This window comes from Arachis stenosperma, chromosome 7 (genome assembly GCF_014773155.1).
Source record: "Arachis stenosperma cultivar V10309 chromosome 7, arast.V10309.gnm1.PFL2, whole genome shotgun sequence".
Lineage (NCBI taxonomy): Eukaryota > Viridiplantae > Streptophyta > Magnoliopsida > Fabales > Fabaceae > Arachis > Arachis stenosperma.
Window position 1 is genome coordinate 1,362,392 of NC_080383.1, and position 27,443 is coordinate 1,389,834.

Sequence of the window (27,443 nt, forward strand, 5' to 3'; positions counted from 1 at the left end):
CAAAAGAGAAAACGAAGCTCGAGTTGCAGAGAGAGAAAAAGATAACGTAAACGAAGAACATACCAGTGAGAAAAGAAGAGGAAAAGATCGATGGAGAAGAATGAGGGAAGACGCGCGAGAAGAAGAACAACCAAATCTCAAAATAACGAAAACGAAGAAGGAAACAAATATTTTAAATTTGGAAGTTAGATATACGCGGCATATTATATAGCGCGTGTAATCAACGTACGTGGAGGAGCACGTATTTTAAATGTATTGTTTAATAAACTTGTAAAGCATACAAGCCCTTAGGGCTTGTATGCAGAGCTTTTCCGTAAAAAATAATAGTTAAAAAATTAATGGATATAATTATTTTTATAAAAAATTATAAATATAAAATAAAATACATTCTATTTTCCTGTTTGATTCTCTATTTCTCTTCTTCTTGTTCCTATTTGCTAAATTTGTTTAATTGTTCTTGTTTTCTGAATCTATTTAATTGTTTGATTTGTTTAATTATTCTTTTTTGTCGAATCTATTTCACTTGCATTTATTGCATTTTGTTGTGGTTGTATTCTATATTCTTGTTATTCTTTTTCTAATAGAAATCTTGTTGTTCTTGCTTTTTTTTACATGATCGATAGTTGCAGCTCTAATAAAAAAAATTCATTAGAAATTTCATGAAAGTTATCAACTAGGAAGATGGAGGATGTGACCCGAAATTGCAGAAACGTGAGATTAACGTGGATGGGACAAGAATTTCTGCTCGGATCCTCACATCTGTCTCAAGCTTTAGTTGATTAAGTAAATTTATATTCTTTAGTCACTGGAACCAACTTGAGTTGGTTGAGTGGTCAGCTCACTTGTCCGCTTAAATAAATGTTGGGGGTTTGAATTTCGCCTTGTGCATGCAGCAACCCATTGGCCAGCGACAGACCCTTAAATGGAGTTCAGATCCGCAATAGTTTAGTCCTTGACCTGTCGGATTGAGGAATACCGTAGACAATAAAAAAAATATTAGTGTGTTTTGATTTTGATTAATATTCTATGATTTTGGTTGAATAAGAACTACCTAACTTCACTAGTTTTGGTCTTTTCATGGTTCCTGGGTTTTATGTATTTTTGTCCGGATCCGGGTCAACAAATTGGCCCAGACCCAAAGCTACCTTTTATGTTGAACTGACTATTGTATTTCGTATATTCTACGTTAGTTATGTTTGTCATGGTTATTAGATTACTTTTAGCCCAATTCTTAGTTCTTTGGTGTATTTAAATTCTAACCCCATGAATGAAATGGAATGGAATGTTGTAATTTTTTAAGTTGGGTAATTCTTTAATTGTAGCTATGAAAAAAATAGCATGCTGTTTATAAAGCTGAGAAAGGAGCATTGCTGTGAAAATTTATCTTTTATATAATGGACAATTTTAAGTTGGTGCTACCCAACTAATGTAAACACACTTTTAATCTTAATTGGATATGAAATTCTATGATTGTTTGGAGCACATTTTGGTGTAGCTTATGTTTTTTTTACTGAATAAACTAAATAAAGAAAAATAAAATAAATAAAACAAATGATCTATTAAATAGAGGGACTGTTCTGTTTAAGACTACTTTTAAACTCCTTCTAAAATAAAAGAAGTTTTACATAAAAAAATTGTAACTTCATCGTCATCTTTGTTATAGTATCTGTCATTATATTTACATCTTTCATAATCAAACGAAAACTAATACACTAATTTCAATACATAATATCTCTTATTTTGAGTAATTTTGAGTACAAGTGAATCAATAAAATCCAAAACTATATTGGTAATTAGTATGTTGATATTTCTTTTTAATTTTATCATTATAGCATGCTAGAAATGAAGAGGGTATTTGGTAATAGAATGCTATCCTGTAGAAAATAGTAATGTGGCCAAGTAATAACTTGGACCCTTTATAATTCATTTTCATTTTTGTTAATGTTTATAGCACGAGGACATAAACATATATATAAATTAGTTCTTGTCTGTTTTGGTATTGATGTTGCTAATTAAAGAGACTGCTTATTATTATTATTTTTTTTCTCCTTGGCCTATGTGGAATAATGGATTATTGCGTACTCGTATTTCGTATTATTGTAGACTATCCTGAACAGTGGCGGAACTTGAAAAATTTTTTTGGAGGGGTCAAAAATCTTTAAAAAAATTTATATAATAATATTTATATTAAAATAAAATTTATAAATATAATTATTTTATTTTTAAATTTATTATTAATATGTAGGATTATATATGGTTAAGATTAATAAAATATAATTTTAATTTTGATTAATAAAATTTTTTGTTTAGGTTAATAAGTCAATTTGATTATAAATAAAAAATTAATTTAAAAAAATCAATTTTTATTTAGAAAACTAATTTTTTTAATCTAAAAATTGATTTTTTTAAAAAAATTAATTTTTTATTTAAATTATATAAAATTAATTATAATTTATAAATTATTTTTAAATATTTTAAGAAATTAATTTTATTTTTGATAATATTTATTTCTCAAAAGTCTCAAGATTAACTATTTTTATTACAAATTAAATAATATAATACAACAAAACAAAGTCTTACATTTCTAATAAAATAAAAATATCAAAATTTATTAATTTAAACAGTGTTATACTATAATAATATTAAATTTGTAAAGTTGATTTAAAAATAAAATAATATTTTTTTATTAATAACTGATATTACTATTAGTTATATTATAATTTTTATTATTTTAAAAATAAAATAAAATAAAATAATGTATCAAGTTATATGAGAAGTTAAATATAATTTAGTGTTAATTCTATAATGATATTTAATTTGTAACGTTGATTTAAAGATATGTCATTTGTTGTTAATTTAAATAATACTATTTGTTATGTCAGGATAAAAAGTTGGAAAAAATAGTAAAGATGAATATGAAATTTAAATACATAAATTAAAAATATATCAATTTAATCAAACAAACTAATTTTATATTTTTTAAAGTAGAACTACTAATACTTTTAAAAAATTTTGGGAGGACCATGGCCCCTCCTTCCCCTAACAAAGCTCCGCCACTGATCCTGAAGCATTATTCCAAAAAAAAAAACAGGAACGTAGCAAATGCGACATTGTGACTGTTGAATTAAAGGCATAAGTAATGTCCAAAAAAAAGCATGAGTAATGCAAAAAAGGGTATTACAGGGAATAACCAACACAATATCCACTTAAAGAAAATTCAATCTACTGCGAAATAAGAAAAAAGGTTTGTTTTGTAAGAGGTTATTTTAAGCCCAACAATTAATTAACACCCTTATAAAATAGAAACTTTTATTTGTGTTATTGCATTGATTTGAAAACAATTTTATTAATTCACTCATTGTATTGATTTTTTTAAAAAAATCACAATTATTGTTGAGACTAATTAACAATATAATACATGGTGGCTTGTTACCATACAACTTTGACAACACTTAAAAAATAGGGGTGAGTATGGGTAGTATTATCTGTTCGAATTCGAACCGAACCAATTAAATTAGTTCTAAAATTAACGGATAATCGGGTCTAACCCAAATCAAACTGATGACCTTTGTTAGTGATTGATTCAAGTATTGATTCTAGGAGTGCGAGTGCGGAACCCGAACCAACTCGCAAATCCGATCATATATTAATTAAATATATATATATATATATATATATATGATTTTTCTATTAGATAATGATTATTCACTATTAATATGTTTGGATTTTAATGAGTTTATTTTTAATGTATTTGGTGTTTAACATGTTTGGATTATTTCTATTGATGTTACATGTTTATTGTATTTATTGAATTTTTAAGATAAAAATTTGGTTTTTTTTTTTATGAATTTTAAAGTCATCGGGTACTCAACTATTCGAATCGAACCAATCCATTCTTAATCGGTTTGGTTTGGTTCGGGTACAAGTACAAAAAATGCAAATCCAAACTAAACCAAACCAATTACATTTTAATCGGTTCGGTTTTAATTTTACCATAAATTCGAACCAAATTAACCCATACTCACTCTTATTAAAAAATATTATCAAAATTAAGGTCATATTTTTTTATTATTTGAAAATACTATTTAATTTAAAACAAAATAAAAGTGTTTTCAAGTAGTTAGAAAAATGTGACTTTAATTTCAGTAATAATTTTTTAAAGTTATATAATCACTATAATTAGAGTAGCAATAGTAATTATATATAGAGTCCACCATAATACAAATTAATTAATGTGTTAATTATTATTTAGATTTTTAAGCTCTAACTGTTACATATCAATTAATGGAACAAAATTTGCAAAAGCTACCAAGTTAAATATAATGAAACAAATAAATAAGTGAAAATATTTTATAACAAAAATAATTAGTCAAAACTAACTAAAATTTATTTTATTTAATATTCATTCATTATAGTTAAATAAAAGCAAATTTGGGGTGTTTGTTTTTGTTTACCTATCACTACGGACAAATAAGATACCAAAATAGAGACACTTGTACAAGGTTTGAAGGCCACCACAGGTAGGGAGAATCAACAAGGAATCTTCTAAAAAAATTATTTGTATTTATTAAAGTTTATCATTTTATTTATTTTATTAAATTATTTTATTTTTATTCAATAATATTTCGTCGTGAAAAAAAAAATAAATAAATACAGCATGCTTAAATGGCAGAGTTATAGTCACCCAAAAAAAAAATGGCAGAGTTATTTAATTTCTTTTTAAACATGCTCCACATTCCACAACTATAGCTGGAGACAAGTTTTATTATTTCAGTAGCATAATCGAATAATATATAGCATTGTTAATTAAATATATAACATCTATATATGTTTTACCGTGATTTATTTAAAAATAAGCAACTAATATTACAAACTAATTTATTTATTCATGAACTATTATGTCTAGGTGACCTGATGTCAATATTTATTTAATAAGTGCTAATTTATTTGATTTAAAATTACTACAAACTAATTTGGAGTATTATTAGTGAATGTGCATCTACTAGTTAAAATAAAATAATTTCAGTTAGGGAAATACTAGGGGGACAATGACTTAGTTGAACAATATGAACAATGGGTCTTAAAAACTAGCCCAATTAAATTACTATGTAGGTATACTTATAAACACCCCCTTCCCTAAATACTAATTTTAATTATCTTAATTACTAGCATTGTAATCATCCCATCCACACCCCCCTTTTTTGACCCAACAGAAAAAATCTTTCCTCTTCTCTACCTTTGACTCAATATTAATTATTATTATTATTATTATTATTATTATTATTATTATTATTATTATTATTATTTTATAATACTACATTTTAAACATTTTTCTAAACGAAATAGAATGCAATGTTGATACTTTAAACAACATGCTAAATAGATTTAAACCATATAGCTACCCTACACTTATAATTTAAACTTTAGAGTAATACTTTAAATCAATTTCTAAAAATAATTTTAGTTGAATATTTTAGTTCTTAGAAAAAATTAATTATCAAATTTGCTTTTTTATTAGACAAATCAATTAATAGATTTTTTAAAAAAATAAAAAATTTGAATTAAAGTAATATAGGTTCTTTTCTTCTTCAATGTAGATACAATCACACTATAAACGAATCACTATAAAATTTAATTCAAATGGAATAATTGAATAATAATTATAGCTTTTTATGTATTCACATAAGGTACATGATAATTAATTGATACGAATAACCAAACATCCACTTGAAAATGAAAATAATCATTTGCATACCTATGAATCTAGTATAATTTAATTGTATCTACTTGAATCTAATACTAACAACCAAACATCCACTTAACAATAAAAATAACCATCTGTATATCTAATAAAATGAACATTCAGCATAATTGAATTGTATCTACTTGACTCTAATACTAACAACTAAACATCTACTTAATAATAAAAAATAAACATCCATATACGTAGTAAAATGAACATCCAACATAATTTAATTGTATTTATTTGAATCTAATACTAACAATCAGACATCCACTTAACAATAAAAATAACCATCCGTATATAAAAAAATGAATTTCTAACATAATTTAATTGAACTGCATGGATGAACAATATTATGTTCCAAATCTTTCATATTCTTCCAATTGGTGACAAAACTAGAACAATAAAAGAAACTAAATATAAATCACAATATTAGTGACATGAAAAAAATAATAATAATGAAAACCAATCTATTGATGTACAAGTTTAAGTTCATTCTTGGCAGAAGCTACTGCTGCAGGCCTGTGGGGTTTTGGAATTGAGAATAACATTAAAAAAATTTACAAAAATACCTAACAACAAAAAGAATTCCAATATGCAGAATGTTATAAGCAGGACGATCCAATATGCTTCCAATCACTTTCAGTCTGGGTTCTCCATTTTCATCAGGAAATTTCATAAGGTTTATTCCAATACCAGATTAAATAAAAGAAAAAAAAAGGAAAAAAAAAACAGAAACCAGGGAGGAAGAATCTGGTTGTGATTTTCGTTGCTTCGTGTAGAGGATGTTCGGCACCGGGTCAGCAACGGCGCGAGGGAGCAGAAGCGATGCGCAGGCGCAGAAGGGACGGAGCGAGGGGGCGAGTCAGGGACGGTGCAAGGGAACGAGCGCGGCAGTGACGGTGCTCGAACTGGCTTCGTGTGGGCTGCGGGGGCTGCACGGTTCGCGAGTTGTCGGTTGTGGGTAAAAAAAATTCGTGACTTGGGGGGCTGGTCGGACGTTGGCGCAAAGGAAGACGGCATCGACTGCTGGCTTCCAGGACGGGGAAGGTCCACCGAGAGTGAGAGATGAAATATGGTGGAGGCTGCAATGGTGGAGGCCTTGGGCTGCCGGGGCTGCACAGTGCGTGATCACGGAGACTTGGGGCGGGCTGCACGGTGCGCTGGTTGTGGGGTGTGGTGAAAAAAATTTTCTCCGCTTAGGGGATTGACCGGACGTCGGAATAGGGGGAGCCAGCGTCGGTCGTGAGTGGGTGGGAAAGGTTGGCTTTGTTATTGGGAATGACCACCAAAATAGAAAGGAGATATGATTTCAGAGGATAAGATACGAGTATCTGTTCCTTATCCAAAAAGATGATTTTTCAAATTTTAAAAAATAGTTATTATTCTAATTAAATTAATTACATCATTAATTAAATTTATGAATAATTTACATTTGTAACTCTATTGTTTATATTGTTCACTAGAATTATTGTTCACCTATACTTTTCCTTTCAGTTAATATCAAAATAATAATTTTCTCAAATATTTTTCTTTAATTTGTTCCAACAAATTTAAACCATGCCTTCATTGGTTTTTTTGCAAAATTATATAATTCATGTGTGCAATTACTTTGTCTAAATACAATAAATAATATCTATAATAATATATAATGCTAATATATAAAGTTTTGTCCAAATTTAAGTTTTAATATTGTTCCTAATGAAATAAAAAATGCATAATTATGAGCAAACTAACAATGCATAACATTCTCATATACAAAATCAAACATATATATTTTTTGAAATACTCATGTCCAGATTTTTAACTAGAACATTTTAAATGTATCCCGATTAATATAGTGTATGTATTCTTAATATATATATATAACTTTTACATTCATAAAATACGTGTACATATAATTGAACAAATAAAAATTTAAATTCAAAGTCTCTTCTACTTTTGCATATACGTAATTAGTGTCATCAAATGTGAAAGGATTAAATCGTTAATTTTAATACATTTATTTTACGGATGGAATTGAGAAATTTAGAACGCAAAAAAGTTTAGATTGAGATATATAAACCTATAAGTAAGATTTGACTGGAATTTAAACTTTATTCTACCACTGTTGTTATAATAAAGTCAATTATTTTTTTCCAATTAAATAAAAACAAAATTAATAGACTTTATTAATCTAATTCAATTTATTAAATATTAAATTTTTATATTTATATCTAGAATTATGTTTATTAATATAAATTAAATAATATTTAATTATTAATTTAATTTAAACTGAAATAATACCGGTATGAATAATTATTGGTGTCACGTGATGATGGGAATCTCAATAATAACATGAGATACCATGATCCTTTAAGCATCACAAAATATTTTCACCATTTAAGGTACTTAATGTAAATGATTTTACTGTATCAATAATAATATAATTTTACTTTGTTACTAAAAGTGTTTCTGTTGATTTTTGCCAACTTTTATTTATGACTGTATTTAATAGAAGTGTTTTTATAAATGTGTCAAATACATATTTTTTTTATGGTTATGTCTAATAGAAATATCTTTATATATGTATTTTTTAAATGTGTCTCTTTATATATGTGTTTAAAATATAATAATTAATTATTATTGACAATAAATGAACAGATAATAGATAATATAGTAGTATCCTATATTTTTCCATAATAATAATAGAAAAAGTCTAGAAGACCAGCAATTTTTGTGTTTTGTGACTAGCACTTAATCATCAAAAGAAAAGTGAGTGATTTCTCACCATTAAAAATACTATTAATGACCAATTGATAATTAAAAAACACAAAAATTAATAGCCCCTAGCACTCCTCATAATAATAATAATAATAGCAACAACAGTAATAAGAGCAACACCAATGTTCAGTACCACTTAAATTTTTATTAAACCGGAGTTTAATTATATATTCATCACTAAAGTTTTAAAGTTTGAAACACAACTTAAGGTAAAACACATAACAATGAAATTGAAGGTCTTATAACAAGGTTGAAATAGCTAAAATATTAGAAGAACTTTTTATTTACTTACGCCATCATTGTCTTCTCCATCTTCATCATCCGTGCCCCCCACCGTGGCAATTTCATTTCCCCCGCCAAAAAAAACCAACTCCGTATGTGGATGTACGTGATCCCACAAGACGAGATCATCTGGCACCTCGTGGTTATCAACGATCATTTCATCACGATGGATGAAAAAGGCAGGCAAATGATCTCCGTCCAATTGTCTTAGCTGAGTCACGAGTTCTCTCACTTGCTGCACTGTTGTTTCTGGTGTGATCATGTATTCAACCCGATAGTCATGAGCGACGACCAATAATGACTTAGTTGCCATTGCTAAATCTACATTTCATCAAGAAACATTATAATTTCAAGAGCATTTTATTTAACAAACATCCAAAATATGTATAGAACCTAAGAATAACCAAATCATATGAAGCCATATAATCAGGGAGAGTTAGAGACTGTGACTTGAGACCTGAGAGGGTTGAAGCAGAGACTATAGACTCCACGCGAAGAACAGAAGCAACAACGGCGAGACACGGTGCGGAGCAGAGAAGCAGAAACGACGCACGGGGAGGAGCAGAGAAGCGGCAACGACCCACGGCGAGGAGCAGCGACAGAGAGAGAGAGAAGGGAGAGAAGGGTTCGGTGATGAGTTTGAGCTGTGAAGTGGGATGGTGGGTAGTGGTTGTTCCTCGAAGAGAAGAGAGGATTATGGGTGGTGGCTGGAATTCGAATTGAATTCGAAGATTAGGGTTTTCTGGTGGGTAAGAGAGAGACAAAGGGGTCGGGTTGGGGACTTGGAGAAGAAGAGATAGTAAACTTGGTAGGACACTGGGTTTAAAATCAGAAAACTTTGATACTTGTTAAGTACTGAAGAGATTCTCCCTTTGATTCTTTGTTTGTTTCTCAGTACTTTGTACACATCCATCCCTCTCTATTTCTCTCTCTCTTTCTCCATCATATTTCATGTCAGAAGATATTCATCAGAAAATCCTTCAGGAATCAGGAAAACTCTGAGTTCTTTTGATTTTCTGATACAGTTGAGAAACAGTGTTGTTTTTGTGAAGATCAGAGTAAGATAATAAGGTACCTTTTCATGAGGTGATTTGGCTTGTGATTGATTCTGTGATGATGAAGAAGGGCCTACTATTCTTGAGGCATCATGATGATCATGTTGAACCTCCTTAATTGCAAAGATTTAATTTTGATGAGCATGATTCAAACCCAAATATGAGAGTAGTACTAGTACCCTTGAGGTTTGGTGAAATCTGATTGGTCATGAAGGAAACATTTTTTGTGTGTGCTGTTGTGAATAAAGCTGCAAGAATCACAAAAGTAACATCTGAGAGGATCACTAAACCATAAAGGACTATTGAACCCTATACCAAAATAAATAATATCATAGCAAGTAGCAACCTTTGTTCTTTTTATCTTTCATGGGCTTGTGTCTTTGTCTCTGTCTCTATCTTTACTACTTCTCTATGAAGAAACCTGGTTGATTATTGATTAATATCTTTGGCTTGATTTGCCACTCCCTAACTTGAAACCCTCCCCCCCCCCCCCCCCAAAATTAGTGTTCCTTTAATTGCTTAATCTTTTTAGAAGAGTGTTAGAGTCAGTAACTTTTGTAATTTGTAACCATCAAATAATTATCAATGATGATTTGAATGGTGTGAGATTTCATTAAATAATTCACTTTTTTTTTTGCTGATTATATGTTGGCTAGAATTTAATAAAGTTGATGGTCTCCTAGACTTTTTCTAAAAACTTTTATATTAACTGCGTGAATAATCATCTAAAAGGACCAATATGATTGTACAACCATATAAAACGTTTTAGACTGTCAATCTATCCAAATTAAACGTTACTGATAGTAGTTCAATAACAAGAGACTTAAATAGTATACATCCAATTCTAGTTCAAAATTGCTGTCAATTGCACAGACAGAAGAGAACATAACCCCTTTTTTTTTAATATATAGAATTTGGGTCGTGAAGATGAAGTTTAGTTTGGCTACACAAATGGTTTACCTAAGAATACCCTACTCTTTTTGTGGTATGGAACACAGAGGTTCAAAGCCCAATAAGATAAAGGCATATTATTACACTGAAGCAAGCGAGCCTATGCAATATGGGAGGGAGAAGCCTTCAAAATCATGATTGGTGGTTGGAGGCTTGGATCAGAATCTGCCCCATACTCCTTTTTTTTTTTGCTTAATCAAAATCTGCTTTAGTTTTTTTTACAAAAAAAAAATCTGCTTTAGTTTTTTTCTTCTTTATTTTTTTATTCAAATTTGTTAACAGAATCCATACCCAAAATAATAATAATAATAATAATAATAATAATAATAATAATTTTGTATTCGAGTATGTATTCTACATGAGTGGTTGATTTAGTTTTTGAAATACAAATAGTCTAGTTCACATATAATATGTAAGGATCCTTTGTTTCTGTTTTGCCATTGTTTCCTTATGTATACAAAATCATTTTGTCTTCTGATTTTTCCTGCTGTGTGCTGTTGACCTTATTTTGTTACTAAGATTATTCACTTAGTCTATCTAGAACATGGACTTAGATCCCTTGAGATTATGTAGAGACACTCATGATTTGGGGTACTTGTAAAGTGCTAGTGTCTATTTTTTGCACACAAACAATTGATGATGATCAAATTGGATTTTGGATGTGTGATTCAGATAGATTTTGTGCTGGGAAGTTGGGTGCATTCGCCATTCAGCTTGATGCACATAGGCAGGCCTTACATACACTCCCTGAGGCTCAGCCTTATTTCTCCTCGTCACTTTGCATTGACCATTGAGTCTAGTATCTTCAAATGTTTTCCCAGTACAATTGTGAAAATGGTGAAAAATCTAAATTCGGATTTGGTGCATATAGTTGTTAATATGGGATTATGCGGCTATTATATAACTTTTAATTGGGTACATTTACTATGGCATTTTTTTTTTTATCTTAGAATGCTTTAGAAAAAAGTCACGTGATTAGACACGTGATATTTTCATATGAAATAAACCGTAAAGAGTTTAAGACTAAATTATTAATATTGTCTTTTTTTTAATTTTTTTATATACTACAAATAAAGAGATTCAAATCTGCTATTTTTTAAGTGAATATGAAAAATCATTTGAGTTATAACTCATTGACGTATTAAAATTATCTTCGATTTTTGAATATATTGATCAAAATATTTTCACTTTTAATAACGATAAAAATTGATTTTTAAATATTATTAAACATGATAAAAACAATAAAAAAGAATATTATCCTTTTTCGTAAGTGAGAAATAACTTTTATATTTAACAAATTATTTATACATTTTGATCCAAAATTTTGACTAACCAATGTAAACTTTTCACATAGTATTCCAATTTATTTTGTAATTCATTTGACTAACTTACAATTTTTTTTTCACTAAAGATAAAGAAATTCAAATCCACCAACTCTTAGATATTTAACTATAAGTGACTAACCTACTTACACTCATTTCATATATGATTTTTCAAAATTTTTCCCTTTCAATTCTACTATAGCAAATTTATCGATTATCATTGTCATCAAGCATTATTGTGCAAATAATGAATTTGATCGAGGTTTTTTTTGCTGTTTTTGATTTGTGAATTTATTAGTATTCGATTTTTGAATTTAATGGGGTTTGATCAATAATGTGAATCGTGGATTTTGATAACCACGAGTTTGATGGTATGTTTTGTAAATGTACTTGACAATTCCGATTTTCATCGAATCCTAACTGTATCCTATCCTGATTGGCCGTCGCCATGAGCAACGTCAATCAGAACCCGGAAAGGCTGCTGGCAATCCCTGTGAAGAAAACTGATCCGGTGGATCTGTACCGGCCGTTACGCAAGTTCGTTGCCACAAAATATTCAGAGAGCGATGCACAGAAAGTGGAAAGCGTTCTCGAAACCCTAAACAACTGCCGCAGGGACATGGTGGAGCGAGGGGACCTCTCCCTTCCCATGCAACGTGACTGCCTCATCCACTACTTCAAATGTCTCTGCATGGTTGAACCACTCTTCACCGCTATCTCCTCCGATGCCGACGCCGACCCGATCACCTTTGTCTGGTACGACGCTTTCTTCTCTGAGCATGAGAATGGAGTCTCCTCCCAGCGCAACAGCATCCAATTGGAGAAGGCTGCTGTTATCTTCAACCTTGGCGCCATCTGCAGCCAGATTGGGGCCTCTTGCGACCGCACCACCTCCCTTGGCCGTCACCTTGCAATGGACGCATTCAATGCCGCCGCCAACTTCTTCTACAAACTCTGGACGGTTTTTGCCAAGGACGTCTCCGCCACTCTCGACTTGAGTCTACTGTTCGCCAAGACTCTGCACCGCCTCTGCTCCGCTCAGGCTTCGGAGCTCAACTTACAGCAAGGACTCCACCACAACAACACAAATGACGACGCCAGTTCCGTTTCGTTTAAATCGGTCAGTTTTAACTCTTGATTGATTTTACATTTATTTTTTCATTTTAGAATTTCAATAGGATGATATTGATGATGATTATGTGCTGTAGGTTTCTCAGAATTATCAAATGCTAACTGTTATGATACTACGTAACTTGCCTGCAACGGAACATATCCTCTCATTTGACCGAACATGGATAACTCATCTTTCCCAGAAGTTGACATTCTTTCAGGTGGAGGCTCGTCAGAGGAAATCATCCATCCTACCCAAATCCAACCAACCTGTAGTAATATCATTGGTGTCTCCTCTTGATGATGATGCAGAGACTGTCACTGAAAAATTAGTTACAGCGGCCTGCACTACAACTGCGGTGACCCGTGGACACGAGAACTAGAACACCAACCACGAATCCCATTCATTGACCTCTTCCTTTCGGAGTACAGCCCTTTCAAGATTATGGATGGTGGAAAGCTGGTGGCTTACCCATGGGACATGCCTCCTCCTTATCCAACAAATTTGGCATTCCTTTCATCTTCGTCTTCGTCTTCGTCTTCGTCATATATTCTGGCATTCCCTTTGAAGAAGTGTGAGCCCTTGGACCTATACGAGTCCCTGCGCAATTACTTTGTCCTCAAATACTCTGAGAGCGTGGCAAAGAGAGTAGAAGGCCTTCTCCAAATGCTAAACAAATTGCGTGGTGAGATGCAGCGTGATGACATCCTTCTTCCCGTCCGCCGCGATTGCCTCATCCGCTATTTCAAATGCCTTTGCATGATTCAGCCCTTGTTCCCCATGACTTCCTCACCCAACCCACCTATCTTTGTTTGGTACAATGCCTTCAACCCACAAGAAGTCTCTTCTCAGCACAACATTTATTTGGAGATGGCCTCTGTTCTCTTCAACCTGGGAGCCCTCTGCACCCACATTGCTCTCTCCAGTGATCTCACCACCAACCAAGGCCATCGCATTGCCATAGACGCCTTAAATGATGCTTCCTATTGGTTCTTATTACTAAATTCTGTGACTATGTCGGCATCTGCCACTGTTGACTTGTCAAAAAACTGCAGTGATATGCTGCGCGAGATAATATCCGCTGAGATTGCTGACTTGAACTGTTTACCTCATTCCCGTTATGATCGATCATCATTTCCTGGATATCCTGTATGTATCATCATCTACCTTTTCAGTTGACCCTTTCTTACCGTGTTTGATTGTTATCAATCTTGATTTGTTAAATTGTTTGACTGGGATTATGTAGGTTTCTTCGCTTTATCGGAAAGCTTATGATCTGTTGACAGTTGGGACTTTAGCTGAGAATCTTGTTCAATCCTCGATACCTCAATATCTCGAGTCGAAGATAAATGTTCACCATGTTAAGACTGCTCCTACTGATGTAAGTGAACAATTTCTTTTAAGGTATTGTAAGTATAATTCCCTGCTTCCAGAGGAATGTCAACCACTATGCTTGGACCTTCTCTCTGAGGCTGGCCCTGTCATGATTAAGGATGGAAATCTTGTGGCCAACCTTAGAGGCAGTGATGTTGCCATGGAGGAGATGAGCTTGCCGGAGACCACAGTAACATTACCATAGAGAAAAACTAAACAAGCTTTAGGAATTTTTTATTTTCTTTTTTAAATTGGATGTTGGAATTTTGTTTGTTGATGCTAGAACTCTATTTGTGAATATGCTATCCTCGTAATTTTGTTTGTTAATGTGTGAATATATTGGTTCTTATTCCTCACCAATCTGTATGCCTCTGATTTCGTAGCCTAACTGTTTTTGTTGCATATTGGTTCTTATCAAATCTTGTGACATGGTGTTAAGGAGAGCAGTTTACTCTTTTCTTTTAACTTAGAGATACCATAGATAGAGCAAACTATATGCATATGTTTTGCAGAATGTGAATGTGGAGGAGAAGTATATCTTTTTGTGGTTATGTTCTTTCATTCTAACAAATGTCCTTGTGTTCTTGTTTGAGAATTGAGATCAATTAATTATCCTTGTTTAAAGCTGCTTCTGTTGTTATTCAAATCCTTCTGAATTTGTTGTTTGTATTTACATAATTTTCCTGATGTGCTTTCGTGATGAGTTCTGCTTTCTTCGTTTTAGTAGACCGTAGTTATGTTTTCTCCTCTTTTACCTCTTTAGTTTGCTTAAATATTTTGATAAATAGAAATGAAATCGGTGTAATCTCAAATTCTCAATGTGATTTCTCCTGGATAATTCAATATCACTCTTAACCGGGTTTGCCTCTTTGTTAACTTTTTTTCTTCCATTTTTCCATTTCTGATTTTGTTGATCCAATCTTGCAAAACATCTGATCATGTGGTTTTCTTACCTAACCTGGTTGAAGGTTTAGTTCTCGTTATGTATTGGATGTTTTACTTCTCTTGTTTATATTTTCTTATTTTATTTCAGCTTTAGTCTCATTTTTATAGTCCTATGAATGCTTGTATCACAAATTGTTAGCTTTTATTATTGTTTTGTTTGAGGTGGCAGTTTCAGGATTCAGCATTTTGATGTGCTGGTAAAATGCTTGCAAGAATTATTAACTTTCTAGTTGACCAATTTTCCTCATATTTAAGTTAATTTGAATGGTTGTTTACTCACTATTGTGATATGTTTTTGCACCGGACGAATTTCTGTAGGACAGTAAAGTTGTTAATTATCATTTTACTGCAGGATTTTGGATTCTCTTGATTTCATTTTACTATGACTTTGTCATTTTCACATTAAAATCTTGAATAATCAATGATGGAGAGACAAACATGACAAGATCATGTCAAAATGAATATGAACCAATCCAACTCAATTGGGGAAGAATATATATGTTAACTTTTAAATATATTAGGTGTACACTAAAATTAATTATTAAAATTAGTAGTTAAAGTGGAATATATATTAAAATATAAAATATATATTAAAAATAAATTAAATTATGTATGTGTTTAATCAGAAACATATAGTAGTTGAGTTTTATATGCAAATAACTTTTTTTTTTATCGAAAATAATGAGACTCATACACGCAATTTCTTAGATAAGTACGAAGAGATGATATCATTTGAGTTATAACTCATTGGCAAGTAGCAATTTTTGTTTGATCTTTTAGGATTTAAATGAAAAATATTAAATAATAATTTAATTAAATATGTCAAATTATTTAATAATTGTCAAATAACAATTTCACATAAACACAATTGCATATGAATTTTTACCCATATTAAATTGAATTACTTAAAATAATAAAAAATAGCTAATAAAAACAGAAAATATATGAATAGTTATAACATTAATATTAAGAATAAATAGTCATTTTTAATCATGTAAAATTTGATCGTTCTCAAAATTAACTAAAAAAACAAGGGTCAATCTATGGTACAAATGCTATTTGATAAAGATTTACAGATATTCCTTTTATATGAATATGAGATAGACACCTGGTCATTTTGTTGTAGAGCTTGTCTCTTGCTTTATGTTTATGGTGCCTGAGCCGGTTAGCCAAGATTTTCTTTTTTTATATAAACTTGGGTTTTTGCAGCAATATTTTTTGGATGAGTTGCTTTGAAGACCATTTGGTGAAACTAAGCTTTCATAGTAGATATAAGCCATCCTAAAACCTATACTTTGACAAAGACTAGGATAGTTCTCCTTTAAATTTATGTTGTTAGGTGAATTTATGCTACCATTCTTTAAATTACAGAAAATTATTTTTAAAGATGGAGAAATGGCCAAAAGAACATTACTTTCCGAGATATAAAGAGATTGTAACGGAAAACTCAAATTTAGGAGATGCGGGTGGAACGGAATAATTGCCAATTTAGTCCAGGATTCTGCCACACAAACCAGCATTGTGCGTTCAAATGCTCATAACAAATAGAAAGACAGTTTCTCAATATACATAAATAAGTGCTCATCCTCTGAAAATAATCATCTGAATCGGTATAAGGCAGAGAGAAATGACTATAAGTCTCTTTACCCAAGTCAAAATAAACAACCACCTCATGATTAACACTCCAATTAATAGTGCATGCTCGGCTACTACCAAAAAACACCCCTTCCATATTATCAGGCTTCCATATTATCAGGCATAAAAAGGTCGTCAGTTGGAACACCAGGTTGGCCAAATGGGATATCATCGAAGTTGGTCCAAAAGTATAAATTCTGGTACTAAATTCCAAACCAGATGGCCCTTTCTACCTTATAATTCCAAAAAGCTTGTAGCTGTCACTGAGATGATTATAACCAAAGCCACAAACGCTGACTTGACCGCTGATTTGCGGTGACTGGAATGTGAATCCGGTACAAGGGTTCCACAACATGCCATGTGTATTCTGGCCGCCATCATCATCATCAAAAAAGCATAACAATCCATGGCAAAAACCAACGATTCTGTTGTAGCGTTGTCCACTGAAGTAATCGACTTTAGTAGGTTCAAAAGGTTTGTCCATTATTGACCGTACGGACAGAATTCCAAAACTGTCATATCTGACACCATTGTGTCTGAGGGGCAAACTGTTGTAACAAGCATTTCGTAGCGAAGTCAGGCTTGGATCGCATAAGCATGAACGACGAAGGTGGTTGCGGGTGAAGTCAGGGTCGGAAACTAGGTTTCTCCAGGAACTGCACACGCTCCTTAGGGAAACAAGCGTCCTTGCCGGAACCCTCAGCAAGATATCCATTATCAATTCCTTCGGAAGGTCTGGCAGCGGCGGCGTTCTTGCGGTGGCCGTGTGATGACGGAGCAGTACACGTCCTGTCGACGCGTTCTTCTCGGCGTCATTCATAATTATGATCAGTAACGTCATCGTTTCAGTTTGAGTTTGCGTTGCTAGATGACTATCGATCTAAAATCTATTCTAATGTTCTTATTGTATTCTATTTATATGAAGGTTTTCATGTTTCAAAATGACATTAGCATCTCAATGGATCTATGGACGGTTTTAATATGAGATCAAAATCACAAACGGCCGATCCAATTGAATCTAATCAAATCTTCTAAATTAAAATAATATATTGATCGTAATCACAAATGATTTGAGTTGAATTTGTTTCAAATAAATTATATAAATTGGATCCCAATTTTTATATATTTTTTCTACACAATTGCGGGCATAAATTTGATTGAGTTTTGGATAAATTTGGCGTCATTAATTTTGATAAAAAAATATTATTTTTAATAAAAAAGATTTTTTTTAACATATTTAACAAATTTTTAATAATAAAAATAAAAGTATTAAAAAAATAAAAATATTTCTTTTGAAAAGTTATAATTTATATTTTTTTAAAGATTTTTTTCCTTAACAAACAAGATGTTTTTTATGTAAGAAGTAAACAAAAAAAATACTTTTATATTGTTATATCCAAACATATCTATTTATCTATCTCACAATTAAAAAATGGATTAATACAGACGGATTTTTAGTTACCGACAAAATTATCAACGGATTTTGTACCTCTGTAAAAGCCTCGTCGGAAATTATTTACCGACGGATTTTTTTCTGTCAGAAAATTACCGACGAATTTTTACCAGTTACAGACGGATTTTTCTTCTGTAAATTCTCGATCCATTTCCCGAAGGTGACGAACTTTCCGACGAATTTTCCATCTGTAATTACAGACGAAAAAATGCGTCTGTAATTACAGACGAATTTTCCGACAGATTTTTCGTCTGTAATTTAAACTTTGCAAAATCATCTCACACTCTAATTACAGACAGAAAATCTGTCTGTAAATCCGTCAGTGAGAAAAAATATAATTTTTTTAGAGTTTTTCATTGCAAAATAAACTTGTTTTCATACAAAATAAATATAAATTCAATACAAATTTTTATCTAATTTGTATTTGAATATTTATATTATTTCAAAAAATAAATAAATTCATCGTATTATTTTTTGGTAACTGAAATAAATTAAACAAAGAAAAACAAAACAAACAAAATAAGGAACTTCTTAAATAGAGGGACAGTCCCGTTTAAGACTACTCTTAAACTCTTTCCAAGGTGAAAGAAGCTCCACATGCGAAAGTTGTAACTTTATCGCCATCTTTGTCATAGTATCTGTCACCGTGTTTGCATCTCTCATAATCAAACGAAAGTCAACACGCCAATTCCAACGCGTGATATATCTTATTTTGAGCACCAATGGATCAATAAACTCAAAACCATATTGAGTAATAAGACTAAATGCTTCCACACAATCCGTCTCACAGATAACATCTCGTTGACCCACATTCCAAGTTAAGAGATATCCTCTCCAAATAGCAAATAATTCTCCTTGAAAAATACTATTACTCTCAATCATTCCCAAACATCCCCTTTGCCAACTCCAATTACAATCTCTAATAACACAAGCAAAACCAACACTATCACCCGAACCAAAATAACCAGCATCACAATTAATCTTAAAAGTACCAATAGATGGGGGATTCCAAAAACCATTTAGAGTAGAGGGAATGGACATATGTTGTAATTTAAAAATATTCCTAAGCTCCTTTTATGAAGTTAATGCCAGACAAATCACTTTTTCCGGAGGCCAAGTTTCATGGGATTAAAGATGTCATTATTCCTTGCTCGCCATATCCACCAAAGTCTCGAAAAGAACTTGAACGTATGCTCTCTGCTATGATACAAGAACCAGCTCTTCAAATCCAAAGGATGACAAGAAATATCCAATCTATGCCAGACAAGCTGAGCTTTTGGACAATCCCGAATACAATGTAAAACTGATTCCTGGTTAGAAAGACATCTTGGACACCTATCCGATGACGACATCCCTCTTCTAAAGTGAAAACTTGCAGTAGAAAGAGCCTCCTTAAGACACAACCAAGCCAAAAACTTATGCTTTTTCGGAACAAGTTGACGCCAAAGCCAAAGCCAATTATCCCGCTCCTCCCAACCAAACAGCTGCTTACACAACCACAAGTAACCATTGCATGAGTCATAGACTTTGGCAGCAGACCCACTCCAATACCAACCCACTTCTGGACCTGCTTGCTTATCTGGATTGTAAGAGATAATATTACTTTTCAGATTTTGAGATAAAGGAGAATAAAGAGTATCCAAATGCCACCTACCAATCGATCACATATCCTGTATCCGAAGATTGGAATCAGAAATGTGAACATAATCCATCTCATTAGATAACCGCCCTTCTCTCCTCCAGCTAGAAAATCAAAAATTCTGGTTCAAATCTCCAATACACCAAGCAAACCCATCCTTCAACACTTCCCAAGCAGTGCAAAGACACTCCAAATGGGAGAGTCTTTGTTCTTAGGATAACTAAAACAGTCATATAGAGATGATCGGTATTTGACATCCAATAATTGGACCCATAGCTTGTTTGGCTGCTGGGAAAAAGTCCAAACTAGCTTTCCAAAAAGAGCAATATTTACACAATAAGGATCTCTAATCCCCAAACCTCCATATTTTTTTGGAGTAACCAGTACCTTCCAACTAACAAGATTCAATCATCTTCCATCAACTTGTCCTTTCCAAAGAAAATTCATCATCATAGACTCCAATTTACTAATGATTCATTTGGGAAAAATAGAGACCTGCATCTGGTACGTGGGAATAGCGGTAGCAGCAGAATTAACCAAGCAGAGTCTACCAACCTGATTGAGTAAACTCCCTTTCCAGCTTGCTAGCCTACTCCGAATCTTATCCAGGACACCATTGAAAGCTGAACGAGTCACCCTAGAATGGCTAAGGATAACTCCAAGATACTTGCCCAAGTCCTGGACAAATCTGATAGAGGATACCCCAGTGAAAACTTCTTTCCTTGTTGCAGAGACATTCTTAGAGCAAAGCGCTTTAGACTTTTCCACATTAATCTTCATCCCAAATGCTTTGCAAAAAGTCTATAAAACCAACATCACATTTTGCACTTGTCTCTTTGTAGCTTTACAAAATAGAAGCAAATCATCCGCAAACATTAAGTGGGATATTCTTGGTCCTCCTCTAGAAATAGCAACCGGCTCCCACAAGCCCAAATCAACCTGATGACTAATAAAGCATGCCAATCGCTCCATACACAACACAAAAAGATAGGGTGACATAGGGTCTCATTGTCTAAGACCTCGACTAGGAGTAAAGTCATTCAGACGATTCCCATTCCAAATAATAGATAAGGAAGAACCAGTGACACAATTCATAATTAAATTAAGCGTAGGAATAGGAAAACCAAAGCTCTTAAGGGTATGAACTAAAAACCTCCAGTCAACTCTGTCATAAGCTTTCTCCAGATCAATCTTAAAGGCCAGTGTGCCTTTCTTCGATTTAGTCTTCTTCATAAAATGGAGGACTTCTTGAGCAATAATGATGTTGTCAGGAGTTTCTCGTCCCGGAATAAATCCTCCTTGAAGCGGGTCAACAATATCCGCAAGATGAGGACGAAGCCTATTAACAAGGACCTTCGTGATGATCTTGTAAACTACATTGCAAAGACTAATCGGTCTGAAATCTTTCATAGATACCGGTGATTCAACCTTTGGAATAAGAACCAGTAAAGTCTCCAACATTCTCGGATCAAGAGTAACACTGGAGAATGCCTGCTTAACCATCTTCCAAACATCAAGACCAATGATCTTTCAAAGAAAGCTTGAAACCCATCAGGACCCGGACCTTTAAAAGAGTTCATGTGAAAAACAGCTATTCTGACTTCCTCCATAGTAACTGGTGCCGTAAGATTTTTGCAAGCTTCCTCATTCAGAGAAGGAAGAGGCACATCACCAAGGCAACCCAGATCAACATCATCCAAATGACAGATTAGGCTTTTTATAGAAAGACTATGCTTCTTGACTCAGAACCTCTGGATCAGTTTTCCACACTCCATCCTTGAGAAAAAGGCCATGAATCTTATTATGCTTCCTTCGCGCAAGAGTTTGAATATGAAAGAATCTTGTATTCCTATCCCCGAACCTTACCCACTGCTCTCTGGACTTTTGGAACCATAGGAGCTCTTCTTGCACTAGAGTATTATTATAATCATCAAGCAACTGTTGCTCTTTTTGACGCAAATAAATACTATCCACCACTTCCAAACGCTTTTGTAAATAATTAATATGCTGCTCTAATTCACATTTCTTAACAAAAATGTTACTAAATACCTTCGAGTTAAACACTAGTGAATTCTTCTGTACTTCCGAAAGCTTGCCATGAATCCCTCTATTATTAGACCACCATGACTGGTTCGCAATATCCCTATACCCAGGATGAGTATCCCAAGAAACAACAAATCGAAAAGGTCGATTCTCTTTAGGTTGAGGACGACCTTTACAACGCACCAGAATAGGGCAATGATCAAACTGAAGCCTATTTAAAATTTCTGCATAAGCCTCTGAAAAGATAGATAACTAACTACTATTTATACAGACTCGATCAAGTTTTTTTTTGCCACGTCAACATAATTCTTTACCCTCCTTTACCAAGAAAACTGCCTCTCAATAGTCTTTAAATCAAACAAACCACTATCCCCTAATGAATTAGCAAACATGTCTGCTCTTTGATGAGAAAATTGACAGCCCTTAGATTCATGAGAAAATTTGACTTCATTAAAATCACCAAGAACGATCCAAGGTCCTTGAAAAACCATGGATTGTGCAACAAGATAATCCCAAAGGAGAACCCTTTTATTAAATTGAGGACTACCATAAATACCACTACACCTCCAAATTAAATTATCAAAGTGAACCTCAACAGTAACACCTTGATCAAAAGCATCAATGAACTTACAACAAACACCCTTCATAGATGATAGAAACTAAATACCTCCCTTATGCCCCTCTACTTCTACTATACCAACAGAGTGATATCCCAACCTTTCCCAAAATAATTTTAAATGCTGAAAAGGAGAGTGAGTTTCAACCACAATAAAGAAAACATGTCTAAATTTCCTAACAAGTTCCTTACAATGCACCCAGGCTAACTTATTAGAAGCACCCCTAATATTCCAAATAATCATATTTAAACTATCCATAAATAATAGGGACAGAATAAATAAGAACATAAACTCTAAACAAAATCACCAACCTCAATAGGTGGTTTGTCCTGTGGTACTGGCACACTTTGATCCTCAATAATTGCCACCTTCGGACCCCCTGACACTCCACCTGCCATGCTTCCATCTACTAAGGTTTCCTCCGTTGTGCCACCATTTTTATCAACTGGTGAGTTCTGCAAGGAGGAAGGTCGATGACGCTTCCGTAGAGAAATTCCACGACGTGCAGGAGTTCTGCGCGATGGAGATGGCGCAATTTCATGTTTTTCTCTCTTTTCCATCCTAATGCCAATTGATTTGCCTCCATCACCATGCAAATTGGGCCTTGGAACCCTTCTCGAACCATACTTGTGCTACTTTCCATCTTGGTCCTTCAAACCTGATGACTGGCCCATTGTGAATTTTTCTTACGCAGCACTTGTTGCCAGCCCTCTCCATCATCCATCCATGCCTCATTAACATGAGCATCAGGCACGTGAGGAGCCAATGGTTCTGTAACCACATCCTTCCCTTTAACAACTCCTAATTTCTCACCCAAATTATGAGGATTCTCACCCAAATCACAAGCTTCTGATTCAGCCTCTTTTTGAATCTCATGATTGTTGTGTGGCACTAGTGTTAGGGCTTCATTATTTTTTCCATCACCAAAGGAATTTTCGTTTCCTTCCAAGGACTCCTTCTCCATGCACAACGATTTATCATGCCCATACCGTGTACAAGTAGCATAAATTAACTGTAAACTCTCATACTCCAGTTCGTAAGTCACACCCTCCACTATAATATGTTTGATTACAGGCAACTCAAGATTAATTTGAACACAAGCTCGGACATATTTTCCTCTTTCTGCAAGCTTAGTGGCCAAATCTACTTTCACCGGAACCCCTATTGCAGAAGCAATTCGCAGCATTGCTTGTTCCTGGTAGCACCAAATTGGAAGTCTCGAGACTCAAATGCATACCAGCGTTGATCCAAAGAATTTTTCGCATGGCCTAAAATCCACATCCCATGACTTTATTGCAACATAGTGACCGTCTATCAACCACGCGCCACCAAGAATGACTTTCTCACGATTTGCAGCAATATCAAATTTAACCAAAAAATATCAAAACCCCACATCCAACAAATCAAACCCTCCTTTGATGCGCATACTATCCGAAGCTTATGCATGAGAGCCGTGTAGCCATAATGCTTATCCAGCACCTTAATCACGATGGCTGCCTTATAAGGTTCAGGTAGACAGCTCTTTGCCTCTTTGGTAAAATTGACACTTGGTGGACGAGAATCACCCTGCCACCGTCGCGATACCATCCCCAGACAAAGACCCTACTAATACAAAGGCCTTAGACTTTTCTGCACCAATGACTTTATCTCTAAAAGAGACATTGGATGGCTTTTCTAACTCCTCTCGAGAAGAACCATCCTTAACACCGGATACACTCCCACCCACACTCTCCCCCTATCTCCCTCGATGGCATGGCCATCTTTCTCACCGTGTTTCACCCTCAACCGCTCGCTCCCGCTCTCTCCTTCTCTCATTTTCCTTGAGTACGGAGTACGTACTCTTTCTCTAATTCATCGTATTATTAAATTAAAAGAAAAGTATTCCAAACAAACAAGTCAATATAATTCAAAACACAAACAAAATATATTTGTCTAATACACATATCAAAATGTTTGTTTAAACTTTAAAATGACAGAAAAATCAGTCTAGTAAATAAAAATTTATAAAATAATAAAAAATATTTAAAATTAAAATTTTTAATTTAAAATAATTTTTTAAATAAGTCATCCTGATCCCGCGCAGAAGAAGTGTGACATGGTTAGTTTAAATAGTTCTCTATATAAGTTAGTTACATTCTGGCATTTTGCACATTCTCTCAAGAATGGCTTCCCCGCTAGAATTACTTGCTGACGATCCAATTTTAACCGAATTTCTTTCTCCCAACTTCTTAATGTCCTCCTTTGTTAACAGAGTATGATTAAGAGTTCTTTCGCATGATTCTCAGTTGTTGGAGATGTGTTTTCATGCGAATAATAATTAAAGAATTGTACACGTTTACTTTGATTAATATATATAGATTTGTTTTAGTTGTTGAGCCGACTATTACTTCGATAAATTTGAATAATATATATAGATTTGTTTAGGATGGTAATAATTTATATTAGAAGAATAGAAGTACATAAAAAGTACATTAGGAGTACATTTTTTTCATATGAGATTTTTTTCCTTGACTTTAAATACTTTAAAAATTTGATTAATATATGAGTTTATTTATGTTTGGTCAATTATACTATACAGATCAATATGTACAGATATTTCATTTGAATTAATAAAAAATTGACACGTATCCATATGATAGTTGAGCTGTTGAACCATTGTATCAGCTGGATTAGTGTTGCTGCAGGGCATGTGGATAGAGGCTGGCATGCTTCAGTTGAGCCAGCAGTGAGCAAGGTAACGGAAAGAGTTAAATTGAAAAAAAAAAAAATCAAATGTTTGAGAGAATAAATTAGAAGCAAAGTGAAAATATACTAGTAGTAATTTTCTTTTAGAAAATAAGGGGGATATATAATGTTGAAACGAAATATATCAAATAAATAACATGTTATTGATTAAATTTCTCGTATTTAACTTTTTCAATAAATTGAAGAGCCAAAAAATTTTATTTTAATTTTCTTAAGCAATGTTCATAGGATATTTTTAGGTATTTCCTAAAAATAATTGATAAATTAATATTTGATCTTTTAAAATATTATATTAATTTTTGATAAATTAAATAGTAATCTTTTTAAAAAAGTGGTAGTTTAATTTTTAATTTATTCTATTATATGAAAATTAAAATTTTAATTTATATTTAATGATAACGTTGACGTCACATACTTATTTTTCGATTTATTTATTTTAACTTATTAAATATAATTTACTACGATGATTTAATTATATCAATTAATTGATTTGATTAAATATTTAAATATTAATATAATTTATATCAATCTTTAGTATATTGCATTAATTATAATTCATTATATCGATGAATTGGTTTATTACTTTATAAAGTATATAATAAAATAAATAATTTATTATTTATTCTAATTAAATTCAATAAATTTAAATTAATTGGTTAATTTTTTTGTAGTCAATCTTATTCAAATTTAAATGCATTCGTGCGTTTGCTTATATTCAAATTTTTTATAAAGACTTACTTATTCAAATTTAAAGAAAAATGATTTATTTAAAAAAACTATAAATATTTAAACAAACACCTAAAAAGAAACTTTTGATTTCTACATAGAAAAACCTTTTGATTCCATATTGCCTGTTTCTTGTATTAATTTTTCAACTAATTCTTTTCTATTTTTATTTAAATCTTATATAAGAGAAAAAAAGATTTTACAATTTCAAATTGTATTTACAATTAAATATATTCTAAAAAATGAAAAAAATCAATTATTCTCAACATGTTCTTTTATCTTTTTCTTTTCCTAGTTCAATAAACTTGTTTTATATGATTATTGTTTTTGGCTTCTAAGTTAACCTAACTTTTTCTTCTCACTTTTCTAATAAAATCCAAAATTCATGATCCCAGTCCAAGGGCCACTTGCTATATCCAAGCCAAACTAAATAGATGTTCACTGAGAGCTAACGAAGAATAACAAAACCAGCCAACATCTAATACATATGTAACGAAATAAAATTAAAAAATAGAATATCTGTAAATCATGATCTGTACCGTAGTGCGACTCTTTATGTTTTTGAGCTTACTGTGTAATAAGGAGTCATATGAATTGTAGGTATGACATATGTTCACGCATGCGCTGCACTGTCAAGAGTAAACAAAGATTCTGAAGACTTTTGCCGCACATGGTTGACTATGGATTCTTATAAGGCTACATACTTGCACTCATTGAATCCAATTCCAGGAGAAGCATTGGAAAAAATCTCAATACCTTAGGCCTCTAGCTCCTAAAGTAAAGAGAAAGCCAGGAACTTTGACAAAGAAAAGAAGAAAAGATGCTGATGAGGAACCTTCAGAAAGTAAAAAACGGTGTAACTAAGTTGAACAGAAAGTACAAGAAGTTTACTTGTACCTATTGTGGGACAAAAGACCATACTAAAAGAAGTTGTAGTCATAGAAAGGCTGACGATGAAGCAATTGCTGAAGCTATTACTGCTGTTGCAAATAGTGGTGATGCTGCCGATGTTGGTGTTGATGGGCATAATGGGAATACG

At 32.6% G+C, this 27,443-nt stretch overlaps 3 protein-coding genes and 1 pseudogene across 3 annotated transcripts; 1 reads left to right on the plus strand and 3 right to left on the minus strand.

Moving 5' to 3' along the window:
• Positions 1-8,658: 8,658 nt before the first annotated feature.
• LOC130941134 (uncharacterized) lies at positions 8,659-12,566 on the minus strand. The gene is made up of 4 exons (XM_057869530.1): positions 12,507-12,566; positions 10,023-10,152; positions 9,246-9,632; positions 8,659-9,109 (listed from the first exon to the last, which is right to left on the minus strand). Exons 1-4 carry the CDS (start codon positions 12,564-12,566, stop codon positions 8,787-8,789), a joined length of 900 nt encoding a protein of 299 aa, XP_057725513.1. The 3' UTR covers positions 8,659-8,786.
• On the plus strand, positions 12,565-13,609 carry LOC130941136 (vacuolar-sorting protein BRO1-like). The gene is made up of 2 exons (XM_057869534.1): positions 12,565-13,236; positions 13,325-13,609. Exons 1-2 carry the CDS (start codon positions 12,565-12,567, stop codon positions 13,607-13,609), a joined length of 957 nt encoding a protein of 318 aa, XP_057725517.1.
• Positions 13,610-17,410: 3,801 nt separating this feature from the next.
• Positions 17,411-18,022, minus strand: LOC130941137 (F-box/kelch-repeat protein At3g23880-like). Its single transcript, XM_057869535.1, has one exon. It carries the CDS (start codon positions 18,020-18,022, stop codon positions 17,411-17,413), a length of 612 nt encoding a protein of 203 aa, XP_057725518.1.
• A 1,143-nt stretch (positions 18,023-19,165) lies between these two features.
• On the minus strand, positions 19,166-24,748 carry LOC130941139 (uncharacterized; annotated as a pseudogene).
• Between the last annotated feature and the right edge of the window lie 2,695 nt (positions 24,749-27,443).

What these genes read in the sequence shown, in the direction of transcription:
- LOC130941136 (XM_057869534.1), top strand. Translation starts at nt 12,565, where the DNA reads ATGAGCAACGTCAATCAGAACCCGGAAAGGCTGCTGGCAATCCCTGTG. An exon ending in GTTCCGTTTCGTTTAAATCG is followed by an intron (nt 13,237 to 13,324) that starts GTCAGTTTTAAC and finishes TATGTGCTGTAG; the next exon opens with GTTTCTCAGAATTATCAAAT.
- LOC130941134 (XM_057869530.1), bottom strand. Translation starts at nt 12,566, where the DNA reads ATGGCGACGGCCAATCAGGATAGGATACAGTTAGGATTCGATGAAAAT. An exon ending in ATGAAAATCGGAATTGTCAA is followed by an intron (nt 10,153 to 12,506) that starts GTACATTTACAA and finishes ATTTTGGTATAG; the next exon opens with GGTTCAATAGTCCTTTATGG. An exon ending in GATTTCACCAAACCTCAAGG is followed by an intron (nt 9,633 to 10,022) that starts GTACTAGTACTA and finishes GTACTTAACAAG; the next exon opens with TATCAAAGTTTTCTGATTTT.
- LOC130941137 (XM_057869535.1), bottom strand. Translation starts at nt 18,022, where the DNA reads ATGACGTTACTGATCATAATTATGAATGACGCCGAGAAGAACGCGTCG.